The 22,455-nt window shown below is 36.9% G+C and overlaps 1 protein-coding gene and 1 long non-coding RNA gene across 4 annotated transcripts in view; one reads left to right on the top strand and one right to left on the bottom strand.

Annotated features, from left to right (window-relative positions):
• The window catches only part of BRIP1 (BRCA1 interacting helicase 1), a 189,346-nt gene that overhangs the window by 109,561 nt on the left and 57,330 nt on the right, over positions 1–22,455 (top strand). For all 3 annotated transcript variants that reach the window (XM_044994192.1, XR_006574431.1, XR_006574432.1), the window contains exons 18-23: positions 250–332; positions 2,025–2,348; positions 3,240–4,097; positions 7,468–7,547; positions 9,427–9,502; positions 14,670–14,709. In XM_044994192.1, the coding sequence (XP_044850127.1) occupies positions 250–332; positions 2,025–2,348; positions 3,240–4,097; positions 7,468–7,547; positions 9,427–9,502; positions 14,670–14,695 (1,447 nt within the window). In that variant the 3' untranslated portion in view covers positions 14,696–14,709. The remainder of the gene's footprint in view (positions 1–249; positions 333–2,024; positions 2,349–3,239; positions 4,098–7,467; positions 7,548–9,426; positions 9,503–14,669; positions 14,710–22,455) is intronic.
• Positions 10,680–21,812, bottom strand: LOC123353223. The gene is made up of 3 exons (XR_006574433.1): positions 21,694–21,812; positions 12,512–12,880; positions 10,680–10,754 (listed from the first exon to the last, which is right to left on the bottom strand). It is a non-coding gene; the product is annotated as an uncharacterized LOC123353223 (long non-coding RNA).

Here is a 22,455-nt window from a genome sequence, read left to right as displayed (position 1 = left end):
TCCTAGTTTGCGTTATCCAAGTGGTCATTCTTGTGATTCTATGAATTGTGTGAAAAAGCAGTTTCTTTGCTTAATTGTCTTCTGATACAATTTTTACATTCCTTCTCTGACAGATAATCCCTTTTGTTGGAGCTAAGGAAAGCACATCTGACACATCTTTGCATCTTTTGTGCTTCCAACTGTATGCAAAAGAGAAATAGTTCTCAGTTTTAAACACTATTTTATTTCTTTTTCATTGTTCTCCTGTAGGTGTATTCGTCACAAAAAGGATTGGGGTGCTCTTGTGTTAGTTGATGATCGCTTCAGGAGTAACCCTAATAAATACATAACTGGTAAGATATTCAGATTCTCCTGGGAAAGATCCTAGTATTAGGATGTTGTGTTGGGGAATCTAGGCTTCAAGAGGTGATTTCCCAAAGAAATCTGTTATGTGGGGGGGAAGCTACAACAAAATATATCCATTAAACTCGGTGGTTGTGTAGTTGTGCAGCTAGAATTCTGAACAACTGTAAAACCCTGATTCTGGGTGTCAGGCTTAAAATGCAATGAAACACACAAATTAGTCATTCTGTTATTTTAATTTAATTCCCATTCAGAACATGCTGGTAGTAAGATTTGGTGAGGAAACTTCAATTTACAGACTTTTAATTAACATTTTTCAAAATGAAATTTATAACATATGTAAGAACTATTATCCATGATAAATAGAAAAATAAAAGTACTAACTGTCATTCATTTGTATGAGTAGTTTTTCACCCATAGTGAAGTGCAGGGGCTAATGTTAGCAGTTAGAGGTTTAACCAGCTGGTTTGTAGACATGAACAGGTAGAGGCACCACCATTCCTTTCATAGCATCATTGAACATTTGTTTGTGCTGTCATGATCAATTCAGTTTCTTCATGTTTAGTAAAATTAATGCATCTAAAACAGAAATAAGGCTTACATGACACTAGTCAAGGAGAATTTTCTTAGAAATAGATTGCATAGCTTCGTTGCCCCTTCTCCATTTATAAACAACCACAGTAAAAGGATAATGTAAAGGAGATAATTTTCGTGTCCAGTCAGCAGGTGGAGCTCAGATTCTGCCATATAAGCAGTTTTCTGACATTGTTTTGGATTAGGCAAATGCTTAGATAACTGAAGAGAGGAAACAAAAGGGAGAAAGCAGAGTATTGTAATTTACACACTCACACTAAGAGTTTATGAATTTGGTAAGAGTAATATTTTTTTCAAAGAATAAAAGCTAATTAAAAACATTTTCTAATATAGAATATTTTTAAGGGATTAAAAGGTGTATTTTTAATGTTTATGAAAATTTAGTTTTCTCAGTCTTCAGTTTTCCACATTCATCAAAACATTTGTTTGTTTAAGATTTCTGATATACAATAATTATAAAAATAAATATTGGTTCATGTGAGCATCTTGTATGATTTTTTTGAAGTATTAAGTGATTGTGATTATTTCAAAAAAAATCTGACACTGTTTTTTAATCTGCAAAACCTGCAAACTATTTAAATACTGCTAGATTTTTGTCATCTATACATAAATTCCTCTTGTAATCATTCATGATCTTTAAATTAATAGCACAGGAAGGAAAGCAAGAGAAACATTACACAGATATCAAAGGAACAGTAGGAACATTTTGGAAGGCTTCAGCATTGCTGCTGTCCTTAACAGTAGATATCAGTTTAAATTTATTTTAAGAGAAGAGTAGGTGAAAAATGAGAAGATGAGGTAGAGAATTTTTTAAATCAATTATAAGGCCATCTGTACTCTAGTTTTTGAAAAAATGCTAATAGAAAGCTATAAACAAATCAAGACTTCAATCCTGTAAACAATCTCATGCTTAACTTTACTAACAGGAGTAGTTCCACTGAAGTCAATTTGACTATTCCCATGAGCAAAGCTAAACATGTGTAAGTATTTGCAGGACCAGGGCCCAATTTAGTAACTTGAAATAGCTACTGTATATAATCTAGATAAAGTAAGTTTGGTTGTAGTGTACCGATTTTGTTTTTCATTAGGATTATCCAAATGGATTCGTCAACAAATCCAGCACCATGAGAACTTTAGTACTGCGCTTGATTCGTTGGATGCATTTGCTAAAAAAAATCAAGTGGGCGCTGGTTTTTCAACCCAGTGTAATAGTGAATCTCTCCTCATACATTCAAGTTCAAAAGATCCGTCATCAACTTCGTTATGGGAGGCATCTATTCATCTGTCACCAGATGTTCCTGTTGAAAGTAAGGTGCAGAATTTGGTCCTAGAAGCTCATTCGCCTACAGCAATCAACACAGTTAATTCTACAGCATCCAGTCAATTAAGTAACAGCATGGCAACAAAGAAAAGTATGCTTATTTCCCATGTTAAAACTTCATTAACAGTTCTCAGAACTGATATTTTTGTGTAGACTATAAAATCGTGCATCTTTTTTTGAAAGAGACACGTAAAAAAAAATTATGAAGTGCTGTGCTGTGAAATGGCCACTTCTCACAAATATATGTAATCTTAGCTCAGGAGATTAAACAATTAGTTGTCATCCCATCTGGTTGTCTTAAAACTAACAACTTTGATAAGTTCGTAGTGTCATTTTAAAAATGTTTAACTCTGACATTATCTTGGTTCTGTAATGAAAAAAATGAAGATATTCTGAAGATAATTTACAGAACGTTTACATCTACCAATGTTGACATTGTAGCAAAAAAAATGTTGGATTCACATATGGTGTCATTGTTTTATTTTTACTTTCTCGCATCTTACTTGGAGTTGAGTCTGAGCTACAACTTTGGCTCCAGATTGTTTCCAAAGTTTAGAGAATTGTACTTCACATGTACTCTCTACCTCTAAAAGCTTGGCTAAATCAATACAATGCATGCAAATTACATCAACATTTTGAGAAGTGTGAATCCAAATCTGAATTTAGTGGCTCAAGCTCATCTGTAGTCCTAACCATTTATGACAGATAAGAGAATTTGCAAATAGAGAACATAGTAACTTAAAGTGAAAAATACTGATGTTGACCCTTATCCTACAAGCTCAAACACACGCTTTAACTTTAGGCATGTGAGTTGTCTCCCTTAAGTCAATGCATAATTTTATGATGGTCTGACCCTTTATACTGGATTTCATTTCACATAATAACAATAATTCTGTAAACGTAATAAAATTCTGTGCTAAGTGCATTGTAAAATAAGGGAAAAAACGAAATCAATCACTATTGTATTTTGTGATTTTCACAGATGGTCAGAATTTTGGTGTAGAAAATCATATTCACCGAACAGAGAGGAGAGAAAAACATATGGATTCCAAACCAAAAAGTCCTGCCATCAAAAAAGAAAGGGAGAAAAGGAATAGCTGGACTAATGCTGACCTTATGAAACAATACTTCAGCAATAAGCCACTGACTTCAACACCTCTGCCTGTGAATGAAAAGAAATGTATCTCCAAAGCTATGTGCAAACAAAAAAGGAGAACTATTGAATCTAGTCAGCCTGTTGTTAATGAACACCAGTGCCAGTCATCATTGCTTACAGAACATACACCAAGTGGACCAGCTTTACAACTGGAAACAACTAGTTCCTCAAAAAAAAAGGGTGAGGCTGCAGCTGCTGAAGAACATCCTGCTGAACAGCAGCTCTGCACTGATGGAGTCATAGATCAATGCATTGAGTTATCTCCAGTAAGAGGAAAAATTGAACTTTCAACGTTAAATGTAGCCATAGAAGCAGAAGCTGAGGATGACAGTATCTATTTTACACCTGAACTTTATGATGATATAGAATCAGAGGAACAGCAAATTGAACCATTAATTCAAACGTGTAATAATACTGTGAATCAGAATGAACATGGAGCTTGCATTGTAGCTGAAGATCTTTTTGAAATCAGTACTTCAAAAGTAGTAAGCTCAATTGGAGAAATAAAAAGTAATAATAACATGAACACAGAATTAGCTATAATAATGCAAAATGACAAGATTAAGGGTAATGCAGATAGTGATGCTGAAAGTATTACTAGAGTAGGAGAAGTGGAACAGAAAAAATATCAGGAAATGGACACCAGAGAAAAGAAAAGTAAACTTTCCAGATCACGAAACAAAGGTGTGTCTTCCTTCTCATTGATCAGTACTAGTCCATAGCTACCATGTTTTACAGGAAATTTAGCAATGAACTTCATTATGAATCACTTATATTTCTGGTAGGCTTTTTTACTGACTACGTAGCCTCACTAGCAGAGAAATGGTGGAATTGTATTTTCATTTTATCTCTGTTATCTGATTTGATATTTTTTTATTTTGCATATGCAAATAATACTGCTCTGCTGTTTTCTTCAGACTTTATTAAGATTCTTCTTCACAATGTATGGCCAAAGAGCCAAACAAGATCCAGGGAATCATAAATTGTAGACCCAATAATACTGTACCTGAAACTATAGGGTGAGGACAAAATTGATCAGTTGTCGATTAAATTCATCTGGTGTTTAGCACTAGCACAAGCAATTGATGTTTAGCCCCCAAAGAAAATAAAACTTCAAGCAGATATAATTCTGTGCATTTATGTTAGATTTTAAAAGATTAATATGCAGAATATGCACATTCCTTGAGCACCAGGTAATTTACGAGAGCAACCCTAGATTCCCAAATTAGTGGAGCCATTTTCCATTCCTTCAAGTCTTTCTTCATAAAAAGAACATATCAGCAGATGAGTAGTATTGAGCAGACTGCTTGAAAGTTGATTATACTAATAACATCATTACGTATTCTTCCTTTGTTTCATGTGTAAATAGAAAGTTGAGATAAGCTAATATCATTGACATCTCTTCAAAATTTGCTGCTTCGACCTTTTTTATTTATGGTCCGGTTCTGAGATATAATGACAGCCAAACGAGTGCACTTTTCTACCTTATAAATGCACTTCTTATGCTGTATTTGACCAAGTAAAATATCACATGAACTTTGAAATTTTTCTGTATATATTTTATTTTGAAATATTTCAAACATTTTTGTTGATTATATTGGGCTAAATTTTGGTTCTACTGCCATTATTACATACTGAAAACCAGAGCAAAGAGAGTTCATGTTACAAAATAAAGCAATAACTTCTATTAGACATTTAAAGAACACAAAATTTGTAATAATTATTTCCAGGGCTTCACGTGTATCCCAAATTAACGTGGTGAATTAACTATTTGACATTGAAGATTAATGCAGAAGGAAGGATTTTGCTGTGATGAAACATTGTGACACACCTGGTTGAGAAAAACTAGTTTTTGTTTCTATCGTTATATTAATGAAGTACATTGTGGGGGAAGGATCCTGGGACAATGTAAAGTATTTATGTGGACATTTATATATTTGGCACATGAGTTGAGTTGGAATTGCACATGTGATGTTTTCTTTAATAATCAGACTAAATAATGCTATGATATCCCCTTGTTCGAAACTATACGTTTTCTTACATCAAGTATTGTGAATTAAACAGCTTCTTTTCTTTCTATATTAAATATTGCTTTAAAAAGATGAAATCTTATGTGTGCAAGTATGGTAAAAGATGGGTAGAATATAAAATCTCTTTTGCATATACTGCATTGGATTATTTAGCACTAACCTATAATTCATTCATGACCTTTGGCTCAAATTCTTGTTTCCTCTATTGCAGCAGATAAAGAAAAAAAATTACATAAAGGAAAAATAGTCTCCTTTCACATAAGAACAGTCGCTATAACTCAAATTTAGTCTGACTCATAATTGCTCCACAAAATCCTAATGCTGCAGATTAGTATTATATTTACTTTATTGAGCTCATCTTTAGAGCCCTGTGTGGATACAAATTTATATCCATGGATATAAATCGGTATCCGCAGAACCGCAGGGCTCTCCCGGGAACCGCCGCAGCAAAACGAGCAGAACGTGGGGCAGCCACTCCCAGGAGCCATGCGCGCCGGCAGCTCCTCTGGCATGACTGTACTGCCACCAGCCCCGCCTCCTAGGGCAGGCACCAGACTCGCCAGCCGTTGTCCCTGGTTACACTAGTGTGTGCAAGTGGCACGCATACCACCAGACTGGAGATGTGGAAGGGATGGGGGGCAGGGCTGGGGGGGGTACAGCTGTGCCAGAGGAGCTGCCCGTGCAGGGTGCCGGCTCCTTTGTGCAGTGGTCCCACGTTCTTCTCCTTTCATCGCTGCGGTTCCCGGGAGAGCCATGCGGTTTGGCGAATACCGATTTATATCCGTGGATATCTGCATCCGTGGGTATACATTTGTATCCACACAGGGCTCTATCCATCTTCAGTCAGTAGTAACTTTTGTTGTGAGGTTGGTAGATCAGATGGCTAGTGACTTTCCTTCTTCCTCTCTTCATGCCAGCAGCTAACATTGGAACCCTTATGTTAGATTTATATACTGGTGACTGAGCTTCTTTTCATAACTCCTGCAAGAAACCTAACGGTTGAGGCGGGGGCGGTGAGACTTCTTGTTTGGGCCTACTGCAGTAGTTACCATTCTTGATCTAAATGCTACTCTTAGTTTTATGGTTCATCGAAAATGCCTGGTTCTCTATGGTTTGCCAGGCTTCTGCTCCTTGTGGGGTTTTGAATGCTACTCTAAAAGGCCTGACGTAATCTTTTCCAGAAGGTCACATGGAAAATGCCTTTTTATATTTTTGTGTTTAAATCTAAATGTATAATAAAAATCTTCTATCATTTTTGGCTTTGTGCCTTGAATCACAAGTACCCTCTCTATCCTCTTTCAAGTCTTTCATAGGAAATCTCGCCTCTCTTTTCTTATCATAAGGAGCCTCTGGACCCTTCCTCTCCTGAATTTTTGTCTTGTCTTGTGTATGTCTTGACTTATCTTGTTTTGATTATAAACTCTTGGATGCATGAAACTGGTCTTATCTATGTTCAAGCACTGTGTTAATTTGCAGTTACTATATCAATATATAATATCACAATATATAATAACATTGACTTAGGACAAGTGCCACCTATTGAAGTAACATCACTATTCCCATTAGATACTGGGTTTTCCTTGGAGTTTCCCATTCAGATATTCACCAGACCCATCCTAAAGCCTGACTGTTACACAGTTGCTTGGGAGAACTGATGGGATCATAGGCCTAGCTAGTATTGCTGCCTTTTTTGAATGCAAAAACTATAAATTCAGTCCTACATGCATGCGCTCACACACACAAGCTTCTTGTTCTCATATATATACATCAGTGGTTGAAAAGCATTTTATTTTTAAATTTATCAGAGATTTGTGTTGATTCAAAACAACAAAAGTAAATTGGTTACTTAGCTGTCTACTTTGCATGTAAATGTTTTTTGTCCTAAATTAAAACTAACCTAAAACTGTGTTTGGACTTCTCAAGTCAGTGAAATCTAAATTATGGAAAGTATCCTATTATTTTGAAACAATAATTAGTATTTCTTTTGTGCATAAAATAATAATCGAATCCCAAATTTATTAAAGGACTGAATGTGCAAAGAGCATGCAAACGAAGAACCAAGAAAGCTGCTAGTAGGGGAAATGGCTTCATCTGTGAAAGAAAGGTACAATATAAAGAGTAGATTGAATGGAGTTATTAAATGTGGTAGTGGCAACTCTTGATAACATATAAGAAAAATATATATACTGCCTTTTTCCTGTGAGGTGAAATAATGTGCATGGTTCTGTATGGTTTATTAGTTGATTAATATAATTATTGTAATTTAAATTTTCAATAAGTAATATAGACACACTTATTTCTCGATTGAAAAATTGCCCAAGAGATCTACATTTGTAGAAAGTGCTGAGTGCCTTATTAGCATCAGTGAGACTTGAGGATATTCAGCTCTTTGCAGAATTAAGACCATAGTTTGTAATAGACGTCTCCTTTCTACATAAGGACTCTTAACTATTTTTGATTAGTGTGTAATTTTTAAGGAGCCTAAGAACCTAATGCCTTTGAAACTTAATGAGAGTTCAGCACCTAACTGCCTTAGGATCCTTTGAAAAATTCCAGACTAAGTGTTTTGTAGCCTGTAGCCAGATTGCCTCTGTAATTTTATGTTTTTGTTCAATTGAGAATGGTCAGTACGTGAGTGGAAAACCTCCAAGGAAACCCCGTATGCTACAAGATGTTGTATTGGTGATTAAGCAGACAATTCTCTTCCCTTATATAGTATTAAACTAGTACCCCACCAGCATGGTGCAAGGGAACATTTTGACACTGTAAAGTCCTTCTTTGTCTGAGATTTAAAACTAAGTCACTAAGTGCTTGTGGTCATTAAATATCACTGGCCATTTTCTTGAGAGAGGGTATTAGTCCAAATGTCCTAGCCTGGCAGCTCCTCAGCTCACGGAACTCATGTAAACTCCAAATATCAGTAATTTGTAAAGTACTTCTGGGTTCTTCTGGAACAAATGATGTTATTTCAATATATTATCAACTAGCAGTTTTGTTAATGCCATAGATTATAAAACACAGACACTGCATCTCACATTCCAGAAGCCAATAAAGGAGCAACATGATGTGGAGTAACCCTCGGGTCTGGTCTAGTACAACATGCAGTCCTACCTGTAAAAATGTATTGTTGTAGTTATATTTTCTTCATAAATTGTAGTCTGCTATTCGTTAAAGTGAACTGTTTACCCAGGACTGGCAAGTTAATCTTTTAAAGTACTATTTGAAGACCATTGATTGTAATTTTGAGTCATAAAATTAACATGTGCTCTCATTCTACTGATGTTCTATAAGTTCTCCATTACTTTTTTTTTTTAATTCCATGGCTGCAGGCTGCAGCCCTTATCACATGAATATAGGTGATCAAGTCTGTGGCGCTACCTATATAAGTAAGGGGTGCAGGATTGGGCCCTAAATGCTTTACAAAACCATACTTTAGGGTGTGCTCTAATTTCAGGAAATATTAACCTATTCAAATACATTGAGCTATTCAGATTAAAATAAAACTCCAATATACAAGAAAACTACACTGATGTTTTACATTTCACAATAATTTAGAAACATCTAAAGTACAAAATTTATTAATTTCTTTGAATAATACATTTTAAAATCTGGCACTCAAAGTTGTGTTTGGAGTCTGATGCCAAGTCTATTTTTTTGTCTTATTTGGTCTGCTACTCAAACCTCTTTTTTGGAGACTACAGTATTATAAAATATCTCATATATAATATATATAAATTAGTCTAGTCATTTTTATTATTTCATATGATACATATTTTACCAATTAATATAAATTTTAAAGCAATTAAATATTGATTCAAATGGATTTGTGCTTCTAATATTATTTATTCATATTTGAAGCAATACTTTTCATTAGTATATAATTGATAGTAATGGTTTTTATTTTTAAATAATTATGACCTACATATTTAGACTTTAAATGTTTAATACATTAATTTATATATTGCTTTATTATATTGTGGAAGGAAACATGCAGCCAACCTTGCAGGTCAGGACTGTATTGTATTGTCTGTGGACAATTTTTATTACCAAAAGCAGAAGGTAAGACCTGTTCCAGCTCATTGGGGTTAGGGGGGGTAGTACAATTTTTTTTACCTTGCACCTGTGAATACAGAAAGTACGTTTTAGAATAATCATTAGTTAACTAGAAGGATAAGGTAATTAGTAAATTAATTATTTCTTTAAGACAGATTTTAGATTTACAACATTTCTTTTCACTGACATTACAGTAAGGCAGCTTCTTCATTTTCACCTGAAGTCTCATTGCAGACAACAGACCCTCTTAGTGTGTGTGGAACTGTGGTCTCTGACTGACAAATAGCATTCTTTATTATCTATCCCACTGGCCTTTTCCTAAATTTAGAGACAGGCTGGTGAATTACCATAAAAGTGGTGGCTAATGGAAGCAGTCTTACTGTTGCTCTGTTTATGATAGTGTTTTAAACCTCAGCATACTAACATGGCTTGCAGCACAGCTGGCATCTATGTAAGTGGAGTATGCCAGCTAATTGGATAGCGCAGTCTGTGACAGTTGGTTCTGGCAGCATCCCCAGATTAGAGAGCTCAAGGGGCATGAAGCATATTCCAGTTACATTATATTCACTCATTAGCATATTTTTATAAAACCATATAGACTGCAACGTCACAGCAGAGGCTACAACTTTATTAAAATTCTTAACCAACAGGGACCATTCCTCCCAACTACATGTTTGGGCTGTTCCAGTGCAGTTTTCAACTTGGCACCAGAGGCCCTGGGCTCTACAAACCTGAGGGGAGCTATGAAGGCCATGTCCCGCCCCCTTAACACTATCAGGCCTGCTCAGGGAACCTGGTTGGCAGTCAGAGTCCCAATCCACTCCCCACCTACAAACAGGAGGAAGGAAAAATTAGATGAGGGGAGCCACATGCAGCATGACGTGGAAATATGCCCCTTCATTGTACAAATGTTATACTCTGGGCTCATGCCCAAGAAGCCCCTGAGGTTACAGGGTCTTCCCATCGGACCCTTTCTACCCAATGTAGACTTATTTCTTTACAAATAATTTTTCCTAATATACCTCAAACTATTTAGAAAGTACAGTAATAAAGTTCTTGACAAAAAGTACTGCTTTTCCTTTTTTTAGTTTTCCATACTGTTCAAGAAGGTGATAATTAAGATGTAATCATCTTCTGAAGATTGTAATTGAACTAGACCACTTTAAGTATTATTTTATTCCGTGCATCAATATGCTGATATAGTACAATAGAGCACGCAATATACAAAGATTGTGCAAAGTGGTAGATCCTTATTTTCCTGCAAGAAAAAAGCTTGGTTAGGTGTGTATAATGGCAAAGGTAACGTTTTATGAAATCAAAGGGTGACTGTCTATGGAGGAGTAAAATAGGAAGTGAAAATCAGAAAAAGGTAGTCTAGTAATTAGAAAATATCAGAGGATACCTAGTTGGTTATAGCAAAAGGACATTACCAAATCTAGTAACCAAATAGTTGGATATTGACTCAGCAACTGGGCTGCAAATGAGAGACAGGTCTGTTAATTCTTCAAGTGATGGTCCTTGTTCTCTTCATGCTCCATGCCAAGACTTGGACATACTGGTAAAACTTTCTTCCCCTCCCCTGAGGACATTCAGCCCAGAGGGGATCAAGAATCTTCTACTACTAATCTCATCAGTCCAAGTAGGGACCCCTTCCTCGGGACTGATGGTATCCAATGCCTTGGGGTCAACCATAACCTGTTTTTTCACTCCTCATATTGGCCTTAGTATTCACATACTTACCCAGTGCCTGGTACTACTTAGGAGTGCCTGTGTTTTAGCAACACTAGCAGAACCTTTGCCAAGTACATGTACTGGACAGTGAACTTGTAAGCATCTGCTTTAATACTCACCTGACTTTGGTTCACAGCTCATCCTGGCCTTTCTGAGAGTGGTTCAGGTCTTTCACCAGGCCCAGTGCTCCAGGATCTGTCTTTCTACTACACCAGTCAATGAGGTCATATAGGAACTGGCAAGAACTCTATGGCACTTGCCAGTTGCCTGTGTCCCTACATCTAAGAGGGCAGAAAAGCTGTTCTTTGTCATGGCTAAGGGAGCAGAGTTCTTATTCTCTGACCCTGCCCCAAACTCTCTAGTTATCCAAGCAGCCATGGAAAGGTCTAGACAACACTACCCAAGGGCTTCCCGTGCAGATAAGGAGGCCAAGTGTTTAGACCTTATGAGAAGAAAGGTGTTTCCTTCCACCAACTTCCAATTTAGAATTTCCAGCTACCAAGCCCTCCTGGCAAAATATGATTTTTAAAAATTATTCTAAGTTCCTGGATTGTAAAGACAAGTTACCCCAGGAGTATATGGCTCAATTGCAAGCCCTTATTGATGAGGGTAAATTAGTGGCAAGAACCTCATTACAAGCTGCAGTTGATTGAACTCACAACCCTGGGTTTAGCAGGCCAATGCTCAAACCACTGAGCTACCCCTCCCCCCTTGTGTATGTATACACAAGCCCCAACGAGGAAGTACCATAAGCTATACCATTGAGTTTCTCTCCCCACCTCCTCCCAGCATCCTTTCCCTATCCCTCTTCAGGGACCACTGTCATAAGAGTCTCCTTCAGGAGGTAAAATTCCTCCTCCAACCAGGAGCCATAGAGTGAATACCTCTTCAACATCAGGGAAAAGGGGTTTATTCCAAATATTTTCTAGTCCCCAAGATGACAGGAGGGTTGTGACCCATCCTCCACCTGAATTAGGCCTATCCTCTTATCCCACTGCTTCCTTGAGTACTATGGAAGATTTGACAGGATAGAGAATGAGTCATTCTTTTTGCACCCAAATGGCCCTGGCAATTCTGGCTCCCAGGTCTCCAGCATATGTCAGTCTGGCTGCGCATCAGTATTCATCCTTTCCTGGACTCAAGGGAATGGTAAAGTCATACATCCCACCCCAGAAGCTCTTCACCTCCCGGTATTTAGATGGGCACTGGAGCTAGAACGTTCCTGTTCCAAAACTGTGCAAGCTGTTCTTACTAATAGGAGTGTTGTCGGGGTGCACCACTCACCAGCGGACTGGTGCCTCCTCCTGTACTCTGAGGATTAGTTTGAGGCTGATGCGCTCCCCCTCCCATGGTTTTTAACACCATCACTCTGCTGGCCTGCAGCTCCTCCCACAGCTTCAGGAACCCAGCATCCTCTTCATGGCTTGGTCCTCCAGTCATGTCATTGTCCATGTTCCCCACCTTCCGGGAGAGGTTTAGCTCCTCAGTAGTCCTAGGAAGTCTTTCTGCTCACTGCCTCTGTGCTACTTGCCAGTGACTGGTAGGGGAACCCAGGCATGCCCTCTTCTCCAAGTTCCGGCCCAGGGACCCTCAGCTCAGCAGTCTGGACCTTCTCTCTCTGGCCTCATTGCTCTATCCCTGGGCTTCCTACCCCTGGAGAAAGGAAGAAGTGAGTGGAGATTGCAGGCTGCGGTCACTCCCTGGGAAGAGGGAGGAGGCTTTGGGAACTGGCAGGCCCAGGAAGAAAAGGGAAATCAGTGGTAGGATGTTGGGTGTCAGGGACAGAGATGCTATTTGTTTCTTTATAACATGAGTTGTTCAGGAACAAAAATAGGCTTAGGACAAATGGTAGTAAAGGTAAATGTAGTTTCAATTTTAGCATCATTTTACTTTAACCAAATATCTATTTTTTTAAAATTGGGAATTCATATATTTATTTATTATAAACAAAGATTCAAAAGAAATTGAAATGATTATTGTATGCTACTAAAAGGAAAATCACCACAAGCACAAATGTTTTAGTATAAGGAAGCTGGGACTCAGTTATTTTCGGCTTGCATTTGCATGTTCTTGAGTATGAAATTCTTGCTGCTGTTGAGCAATGTGATTGAAGAGAGAAAAATCAACACCAAAGTTTAACTGCGGCCTAGTCCATGATTTTCATGTCTGTTGTCAATTTGAGAGATCAGATGTCATCTTAAATGTCCTCCTCTCTTTATAAATTGAGAACCAAAGGATTTTTCATGTAATAAAAAGTGCATTGTTATGGCAAAACATGTTTGAAATATTTTCAATTGAATTAGGATCTGGAGTTCAGTTGTTATATAAGAAATAGCCTTCTAACAAGGGCCTACCATATTTTTTTCATGAACTTAGCTTGAATTTAAGTCTTGAATGGTTACCATAATGTAATTCATTTTTTAAAATGTATTGTTAAAACTAGACTTTAAGAAAGCATCCATTTATATTCAAAGTGCAGTATGCTAATTCAGCATTAAATTTCTTTGCATTTGGTTAAATTATGCTTGCTATTGATCTAGAAACCTCCTTTGGCTTGTACTAGCTACAGTGTGGTTTATGTGAGATCAACACCATGTGAATGATCACAGTAACCATTTTTATTCCTGAAAGTTCTCCAAAGAATTTTACATACTTCCATGTTTTCTTCTCTGTTAAAAAGATAGAATGCTCATAGCTGAGATCACTTTGAAACCTATAGGAAATTTTTTAGTGCTACAAATCAAAAGCACTCCTGGTGCTTTGAGATCCAGCCCAGCTAATGTAATAAATCTTCCCTCGCCTATTAAAAGTTAAACCAAGCTCTTTTGATAAAGGTTTTTTAACTTAAGCAGTTGTTACTGTAACTGATTAGACAGTCAGCTGTTGAGACAGTAGCTTTTATATAACAGGATATTGTTTTGTTCATCATGTTACCACATTTGGTAAACTTTTAGCTTAATGCGCCTTTCGGGAATACCAGTCTGACCTCAATCTGAGTAAAGCCTTAATAGTCAACGTGAGGGATGCTTGCAGGAGGTGGCGCGCTCATTTTTGCAGACTGTATATTTGTTATCGCATGTTAATCAGATTCCTCATTCTGTTTAATAAAGATTTCATCTGCCACGCGAATGCATAATCGGCTACGTCTGAGTGACTGCCTTTTGTCTTGAGCAGATTGCTAAAACTGCATTAAGCATCATTAGACAAAAATGACGACCTTATTAATTTGTCCTTTATGTGTTTTCTGGCAGATTGGACCTCATTATTATGCAAACACAGTACACAGAGCAGCATCAGAAGTAGCTCATTAATGTTTCTTTCCCTTAGTTTGCAACAGATTTTTATTGTGAAGTGTGCATAAAATAATTGCTAATTATGTGCATTAAATTGTACACTGCCTTTCTTAATTATGATTTTTTTTACTGTTTTGAGAACATTGTAGAACACCATGAAGAAGCCACAGGGTAACAGTACTGAAGCAAGTAAGTCATAGAAACTGAATTATATACACACACATTTTATTGCCTGTTTTCCTGACTGTAATTGTATGAAGAACAATTAGGACAGCTATGGATTGTTTTGCAACTGACTAATTCATCTGTAGCTTCTTTTAAAAGACAGTGAGAATTAGTTGTCAAAAATTAAAAAAATATTCATCAACAAGTAAACACAGGTAGCATTACAATTTCACTTCTGGAAGAAATGAAATCTTGTGGCTAGCAGACATTTTTTATTCTTACATTGTATTTATTGAATTAAAATGGCTTCATTATTTACACACCATCATATTTCAAAAACAGTTTTAAATATTTCCTTTTGTGTTATATTTACCCACCTGTCTTTTGTACTTCCTATAACCTCTATTTATAGTATAATTCTCCTTAAAATATGTAAGTACAGAGGAAATTAAATGTTAGGATTTGGCATTCATCTGTGGTTTGACAACTTTGTCCTAAGTGCGTAATTGGTTTAAGCTGGTAGTGCTTCATACTTATCCATAGCACATCTTCTGTAATCTGTCTGCCACTGTAGCTGATAAGACTTGGCCACAACTGAAGTTTTTGCAGTACTAGAAATGAAATCCTGATCCATTAAGGGTTTGCATGGATTTAGCTTTATAATCTGGTTTAGAAATTGTGAGTAGACAGATCTAGAAGGAGACTAACATTGTTTTCAAAAAGATGCAATGAAAATCAGTAGATCAGCTTAAAGTTTCATGGTAAACTCTGGTTGACAGCATAACCTATGTAATATAATGCCTTTATTTCTGAAATAGGGAAAAATAGTTTTGTTTGTTGGGCATTTTATCATTTTTAACATTAATTACCGTCAGAAACTGATATATATATATATATCTCTCTATATATATAGATATATATAGATATAGATATAGATATATATATCTATATATATATAATTTGAATGACAATTCTCCTTTTGTGGTAGTTATTATAGAGCATGTTAGGTTATTGGTTTTACTGATTAGTATTACAGAGTAAATCAGTATTAGTAATTGAAATATTGGATGTCTGATCCTTATTTACTGATAAAAGTTTAAATAAACAGTGTATGGCAAGCTAATTGGAAACATGTTTATTCATCAAAGTGTACTTTTGTATTTTTATTAACAGGGTGATTTTTGACTATGCTAATGGACAGATTTATTCTGAACTATAGTGAGCAAACATCTCATTATTATACCAGCATCTCAGACGTATTGATTATATCTACATAATTAATTATCTGATTGATATAACACATATGCATTTATTTGAATGGAAATACTGTTGCAAAATTAATGATTCTTTATATGTATTAAAATGCCTTACTGTTGATAGGATTTTGATAAATGCCTTGGAAATTTTCAACAAGAACACTCTATAGCACTCTATTGTTTAATTTAAAAATTGTTTAAGAATTGTGCTGTAAAATTGAGTGCACTTTTAGTTGTTTTAAATCAGATCTACAATATTAAATGCAGTATGAGACATATGTATGTAGTATGAATTTTAGTATGTAACTATAGACTTTATACATATAAAATATGTAAGTGTATATGTGTGCACACTAGAACAATACAAACAACACACATAGTAACAAATCACTCAAACAAATGCGCATTGGTAAGCAATACTGTAAGTGCTGTAAGTGGAGTAAGGCTAAATAGGACCTACATCCACTAAAATTTCAGGCACGCTGCAAAAATGTTGGTACTTTACCCAAATAGATTTTTTCCTCCCACTCCAAAATCCTTGCTTTTCTTCTCCTATGAGGCAGGTTAGCCGCTAAGCAGCAATCAGTTGTGCTCTGCACTTGCCTCTGCTTGCTTTGCCTCTCGTTGCCCTCTCAGTTGTCCCTTTTAACAAAGGATTCTGCCTTAATCCACTCTTTTTTTATTACAAGATATAATTATATTTCATACAGAAACAGTATAACTCAACCTCGGGATTATATATCCCCCTCTCCCACTCATAAAACAATCAAACAACAAGGAACAAGACCGTCCCTGGCATTTGCAGATGTAACACAATTGAAGTCAGTGTATTTGTGCTGCTCATACAAGGGCAGAGTTTAGCCCGAAATCAGAGACACAATCACTCATCTTTCTTCTGTTGATTACACTACATCTTCCAGAAGAGAGAAAACAGTTAGCTATAGCAAAACTGCATGCACAGAGCGCTCTAGCGTTTTATTTTTATTTTCATGTTCAACTTTGTAAACCATTTTTTCATTCTGCTCTTCATTCTTTTGCAATTTAGTAATTCAAATGCATGGCAGGGTATATTTGTTGAGCTGGGCTTCAAGAGGACATAGGCCATACCCTTACAAGTGATTCCTGGGCACTTTCCTGAGGCTTAGTGATAGTTCCTGGGAAGTAGCATACTTAGGATCTTGGCCTAGCAAGCCATAGAATAGGAGGGCTCACATGAATCATAGAATCATAGAATATCAGGGTTGGAAGGGACCTCAGGAGGTTATCTAGTCCAACCCCCTGCTCAAAGCAGGACCAATCCCCAACTAAATTATCCCAGCCCGGGCTTCGTTAAGCCTGACCTTAAAAACCTCTAAGGAAGGCGATTCCACCATCTCCCTAGGTAACCCATTCCAGTGCTTCACCACCCTCTTAGTGAAAAAGTTTTTCCTAATATCCAACCTAAACCTCTCCTATTGCAACTTGAGACTGTTACTCCTTGTTCTGTCATATAGTACCACTGAGAACAGTCTAGATCCATCCTCTTTGGAACCCCCCTTCGAGGTAGTTGAAAGCAGTTATCAAATCCCCCCTCATTCTTCTCTTCTTCAGACTTAAACAATCCAGCCCCTAATCATTTTTGTTGCCCTCCGCTGGACTCTTTCCAATTTTTCCACATCCCTCTTGTAGTGTGGGGCCCAAAACTGGACACAGTACTCCAGACGAGGCCTCACCAATGCCGAATAGAGGGGAATGAGCACGTCCCTCGATCTGCTGGCAATGCCCCTACTTATACTTATGAGCTTGGTTTCAGTAGGATGGTCATGCCCTGGATATTTTTAGAAGCTCTGTATGTGAACTTCTAGGAAAGAGGGGCTGGGGATGATCTGGAGCTGTTCTTCCCCCTGCCCCTTCTCTCTCTGTCAATAGAGCTTCATGCTCTCCTCTGCCGCAAGGCATTGAAAGGAACAAATCTGAGTAAAGAAGGACACGGGGGCATCATAACTTCCTCTCTGGAAGTCGGAGGCAATATAACATGCTTCTTCCTCTTCAGGAGTCTGTGGAAGTCCATTTGCACTGGTTCCATTGGGTTACTGGGGAGAAGCCTGAGATCAGATGCTTTGTGACCACTCAGAACTGGTAACTCAGTACTAAATGGATACTGCTTCTTTCACTCCACACCTTAATGTTTCCCTGTACCTCCTATGTAGATAACTCTCAGTGTGTCTCCTATTTTTGAGCCATTTTGCAGAAAGATACAAATCTTATTACAGTCTCCTATATGTGGGAAGCACCAACATATAGGAGCTTTTTGATAGAAACACATTACCAGTACTTACTTTTTTCAGTTCTTAGTAATCAAATACTATATGAGTATAATTTAGGTTATGTTGGTTTCTGGTGTTTTATGCAGATATGAAACTTTGCATACTTATAAAAACAAGCAGCAGCAGAATATTAATTGTTTTTGTAAATATTTTATTAACTTAAGAGCATAAGAGCCATATTAGGTCAGACCAATGGTTCATCTAGGCCCGTATCTAAGGGAATGAACAGAACAGGGTAACAGCTTCTGGCAGTTGGAGGTGTAGGGATACCCAAAGTAGTTTTCAAAATTTCTGGGCTGCTCTTTTATTGTTGTTATTACTTTCCTAGAGTCTTAGGGCTAGATTGTGAAAGCCTGATTGGTGAGAACTAACATAACAGTTGACGTCAATGGAACAACTGAGAGTAACTGATAAGCAGGGTAAATAAAGGGCTTACAATATGGCCTATAAAACCTAGTGAGGGGAAATGACCTATGGGTCAAGCTAGTCCATCTCCTCTGGTCAATGCATTCCCACCTTGCATTTTCTAGTGCTTTGTCCAGTCTGATTTTAAATGTTCAAAGTGATAGGTCTTCCATTCTTTCTATAATCTCTTAGACCTCATTGACAGGAAATATTTCTTGATAGATAAACTTAAGATTTCTATCTGTCTGTCTATCTGTCTAAAGTGTGTATGTATGTATGAGGCTGTTCAGAGGGTTAGTGAGAAGATATAGGCTGCAGTGTTTTCAATGTGTTGATAACACTCAGCTTTATATTTGTCTCTTCTGATACAGACACTGCTGTTGATCATATAGGGAGGTTTGGGCCATGGACAAAAACTAGCTGTCTGAGGCTCAACGCAGATAAGAGTGAGGTGATAATGGTAGGTTGGGGGAGGCTGCTAGATGTTCTGGAAAGGCTATTTCCCCCCTTTGACTGAGGATGTTTTCCTCCCATTTGTTACCTGTGTTTGAATTCTGGCATTGTAGTTGTTCCCCCGCTGCTGTTGGATGGTCATATAGCAGTAGCATCCAGGAGATTCTGACCATTTATGTCAGCTGTGGAGCACACTGCAGTGATCCATGCCTCTGTTACCTCAATACTGGATTATTGCAATGCAGTAATCTGGAACAGGTTTACCTGCTCCCTGACTGAAATAGCCCAAACCTGTTGACATGCAGAGCATGCTACAAAGCACCTCTATTTATACAGGCTGCTGCAGGGGGTCACCTGTGAGAGAAATCAGATGTGTGGGGAAGAGAGGAGTTTGGTGTTCTGCAGGTGATCTAATTTTGTTTTGGGAATTTATGGCTGTGGGCATTTACGGACTTGGTGGACACCCATTTTTTATTTTATAGTATCCAATTAATTAATCTTTCCTCAAAAATCAATTCCTCTAAACTTTGATTTATGTTTTAAACAGAGTTGTGCTCAATGGCCAAGACTTTAAAATATAGGAACCTAAGACTCCTAAAACAACAGGTAAATCTCGAGTCTGATTTTCAATAATGCTGAGCAAGCAACAGCTCCCAATGGCAATTGTTGGCTGTTTATCACTGATAATCAAACCACCTCAGGCCTTGTCGAAAGCCCACCAAAGTCAGTGGGAGCCTTTCTGTTGATTTCAGTGGACCTGATTTTAGGGCCTTATTTTGGAAAATCTTAGCCGATGTATTTAGTTACTGCTGCGGTCATCCCTGCAAATTTAAAAATCCCAGTAGTTATTACTTCCCAGTATAGAAGAAGATTGCTATGTAATTACAAGACCACAGATGTATCCATGCATAACATGAAGAGAGATTTTAATTCATAAACTAGAAAGAACATTAGAATGAAATAACATTTTGTCATGAAGAAAATTCAGACTATGATGTGAAATACTGTCTTGAGAACAAACTGGTTAGATTTTAAATAGACTAAAAGTCTATAAAGTTTCAATGTCATTTTGATTCGGTGACATAAATGTACATTACAAGAACATTGATAAAAGCAATTTATGTACCATTTAAAGCCCCAGTTCTGCAATCACATTTGTGTGGGTTGGGCCTTGTGCCCATTTGGATCCAGCTGCTGACTGGGAGCTGTGATTGCAGATTATCTTCTTTTATCACAAAGATAACCCATTTGACTGTAAGCTTTCTTTACAATAGTGGTCTAAGAATATGATAGGACAATGAAGACTTAGCTAGATTAATTCAGTGCATACAATGGTTGTTTATATGCAGTAAAGCAGAGCAAATAATTTACAATGATCAATTTATTAATTTTTTGTGTCTTCTAACAAATAATCTGCAAGCCAATTTTAAAATCCTCAAATGTAGACCCTGACTCTACAATGAGCTCTATGAAGATACAGCAATCTGCACATTACTGAAATTGAATATAACATTAACAATCTGTGCCGTGTTAATTACATGATATTTTTCTTAATCAACACAGTACAAATTGCAAATTCTGTAACTCAACATACCATTCCAAATTCCCTTTCTGCAAATATTTCAGGCCTAAAATTATCACTTAGTTTATTTTCCTAATATTTTACGTATTATCTGATGTTCATGATGCACAGGAAGTCTTCATATTTGTACCATAAGACTTTGCAATAATATTGTTTCAATATCGGTATCTCTGGCAGTAGGTAGATTGCTAAAGTTCTGTTTCCTAGTAATTCCTAGTTAAATCTTCGATGTATAGATTGGTATATGAAGCATGACAATCATTTAGGGAGAAAAAATTATTTGTTTTACAGTTTGACTGTTGTGGTCTGAAAAGCAAAATTCACATTTCCAAGAGTGCAGTCCAAATTAGTTGTACCGACCACCATTTAAATTAGTCTTTCATTGCGATTTTGAATTGAAAGAAGCAAAAAGTAAGAGCAACCAGTGTGTAACAAGTTGCATTTAAAGCCTACAGGAACAGCTGCTGAGATTACAAATGCAACATTCTAATTGTTTTATATTCTAATGAGCAGTCATTGTTACAAGCCAGTATTTTATACTGATTATGTTGCACACATAGTGCAGCTGCCACTGACCCCTCAATCAGCACTAACAAAAAACCTCTTTGTTATCAGTATGGGAAATATCTGCTGTTGTGGGTGTGAATTCAAAACAGAGTAACATTCATCAACAGAAAAAAATTAAAAGGACCATTTATGGGAGACATTTGGGCTCTTATAAATGAATCACTGAGCTTTTGAAAGCCTTAAAATTATCACTTTTACATATGTTTTTTAATAATTGAATTGTAAATAAAAATGTAGCTCAAGATATCAGAATCCCATGGAACATTTTTTCCATAGAAATATCTATCAATAATTTTTTAAAATATTTTGAACTCATAAGTTTTTGTTCTGCTACAATGAAAATAAGGTCATTTGTCATTTGAGTTTTTTAATTCATAAACTGAGTTTTCTTTCAAGGAATTTTATATTGAGTTTAGTAAGTAATAGCCATTTTTCCCACCTGAGGAGCCAAATGGTGGTACAGGAATGAAGGACCAAGTTATAGTTGTTGAGATGTTTCCTACAGCAGATACCTTTGGGTTCTGTAAGCCATTTACCCGTTTGAGGACATTAGAATACAGTTGATTTGTGTAACATAGATACAGTACCAAGCACTTACATAATAAAAGTCAGTGTCAAATCTTAGACAATCAGGCCATATTGCATCACAAATGCCTGACTAGAACACTGTAGAAATTCTGGTTACTTGAGACTATCCTGTCCCTTAAATAACTTCCATGCTACACACATTTATAAGGCTGTGGAGAAAACTGTCATCACCTCCACAAACAGGTGATTCTTATGTGGTATTTATCATCGTTATTCTTCATGTCTGTACATTTCTTCCTCTTCACAATGCACAGAAACATTTAGCCAAATTCTTCAACTGAAGTCAGTGGAACCACTGATCTATGCTGCCCTTTCTAAAGGGCTTGCACTAAAGAATTTGGCTAAGATTTTGAATGGTGTGTGGATACATAGTGAGTGCCGTGCAGAAATTTAGCTATGTACGGTAACACTCTTACGGGAAGGAAGAAAGCAATGGCTTAAGAAATCTGGATTCTGTTCCTGGCTTTGCTATATATTTCTGATGTGACCTTGGCGAGTCACTTGAGCTCTCTGTAACTCAGTTTCCCCTTCTGTAAAATTGAGATAAAACCTACCTCACAAGAAAGTTCATATCTTATTCGTATCTGTAAAGAGCTTTGAGATCCTTAGCTGG

Source organism: Mauremys mutica, chromosome 19 (genome assembly GCF_020497125.1).
Source record: "Mauremys mutica isolate MM-2020 ecotype Southern chromosome 19, ASM2049712v1, whole genome shotgun sequence".
In the NCBI taxonomy this organism is placed as follows: Eukaryota; Metazoa; Chordata; order Testudines; family Geoemydidae; genus Mauremys; species Mauremys mutica.
The sequence above is the reverse complement of the archived record's forward strand: the minus strand, read 5'-3'. Positions and strand labels throughout refer to the sequence as shown.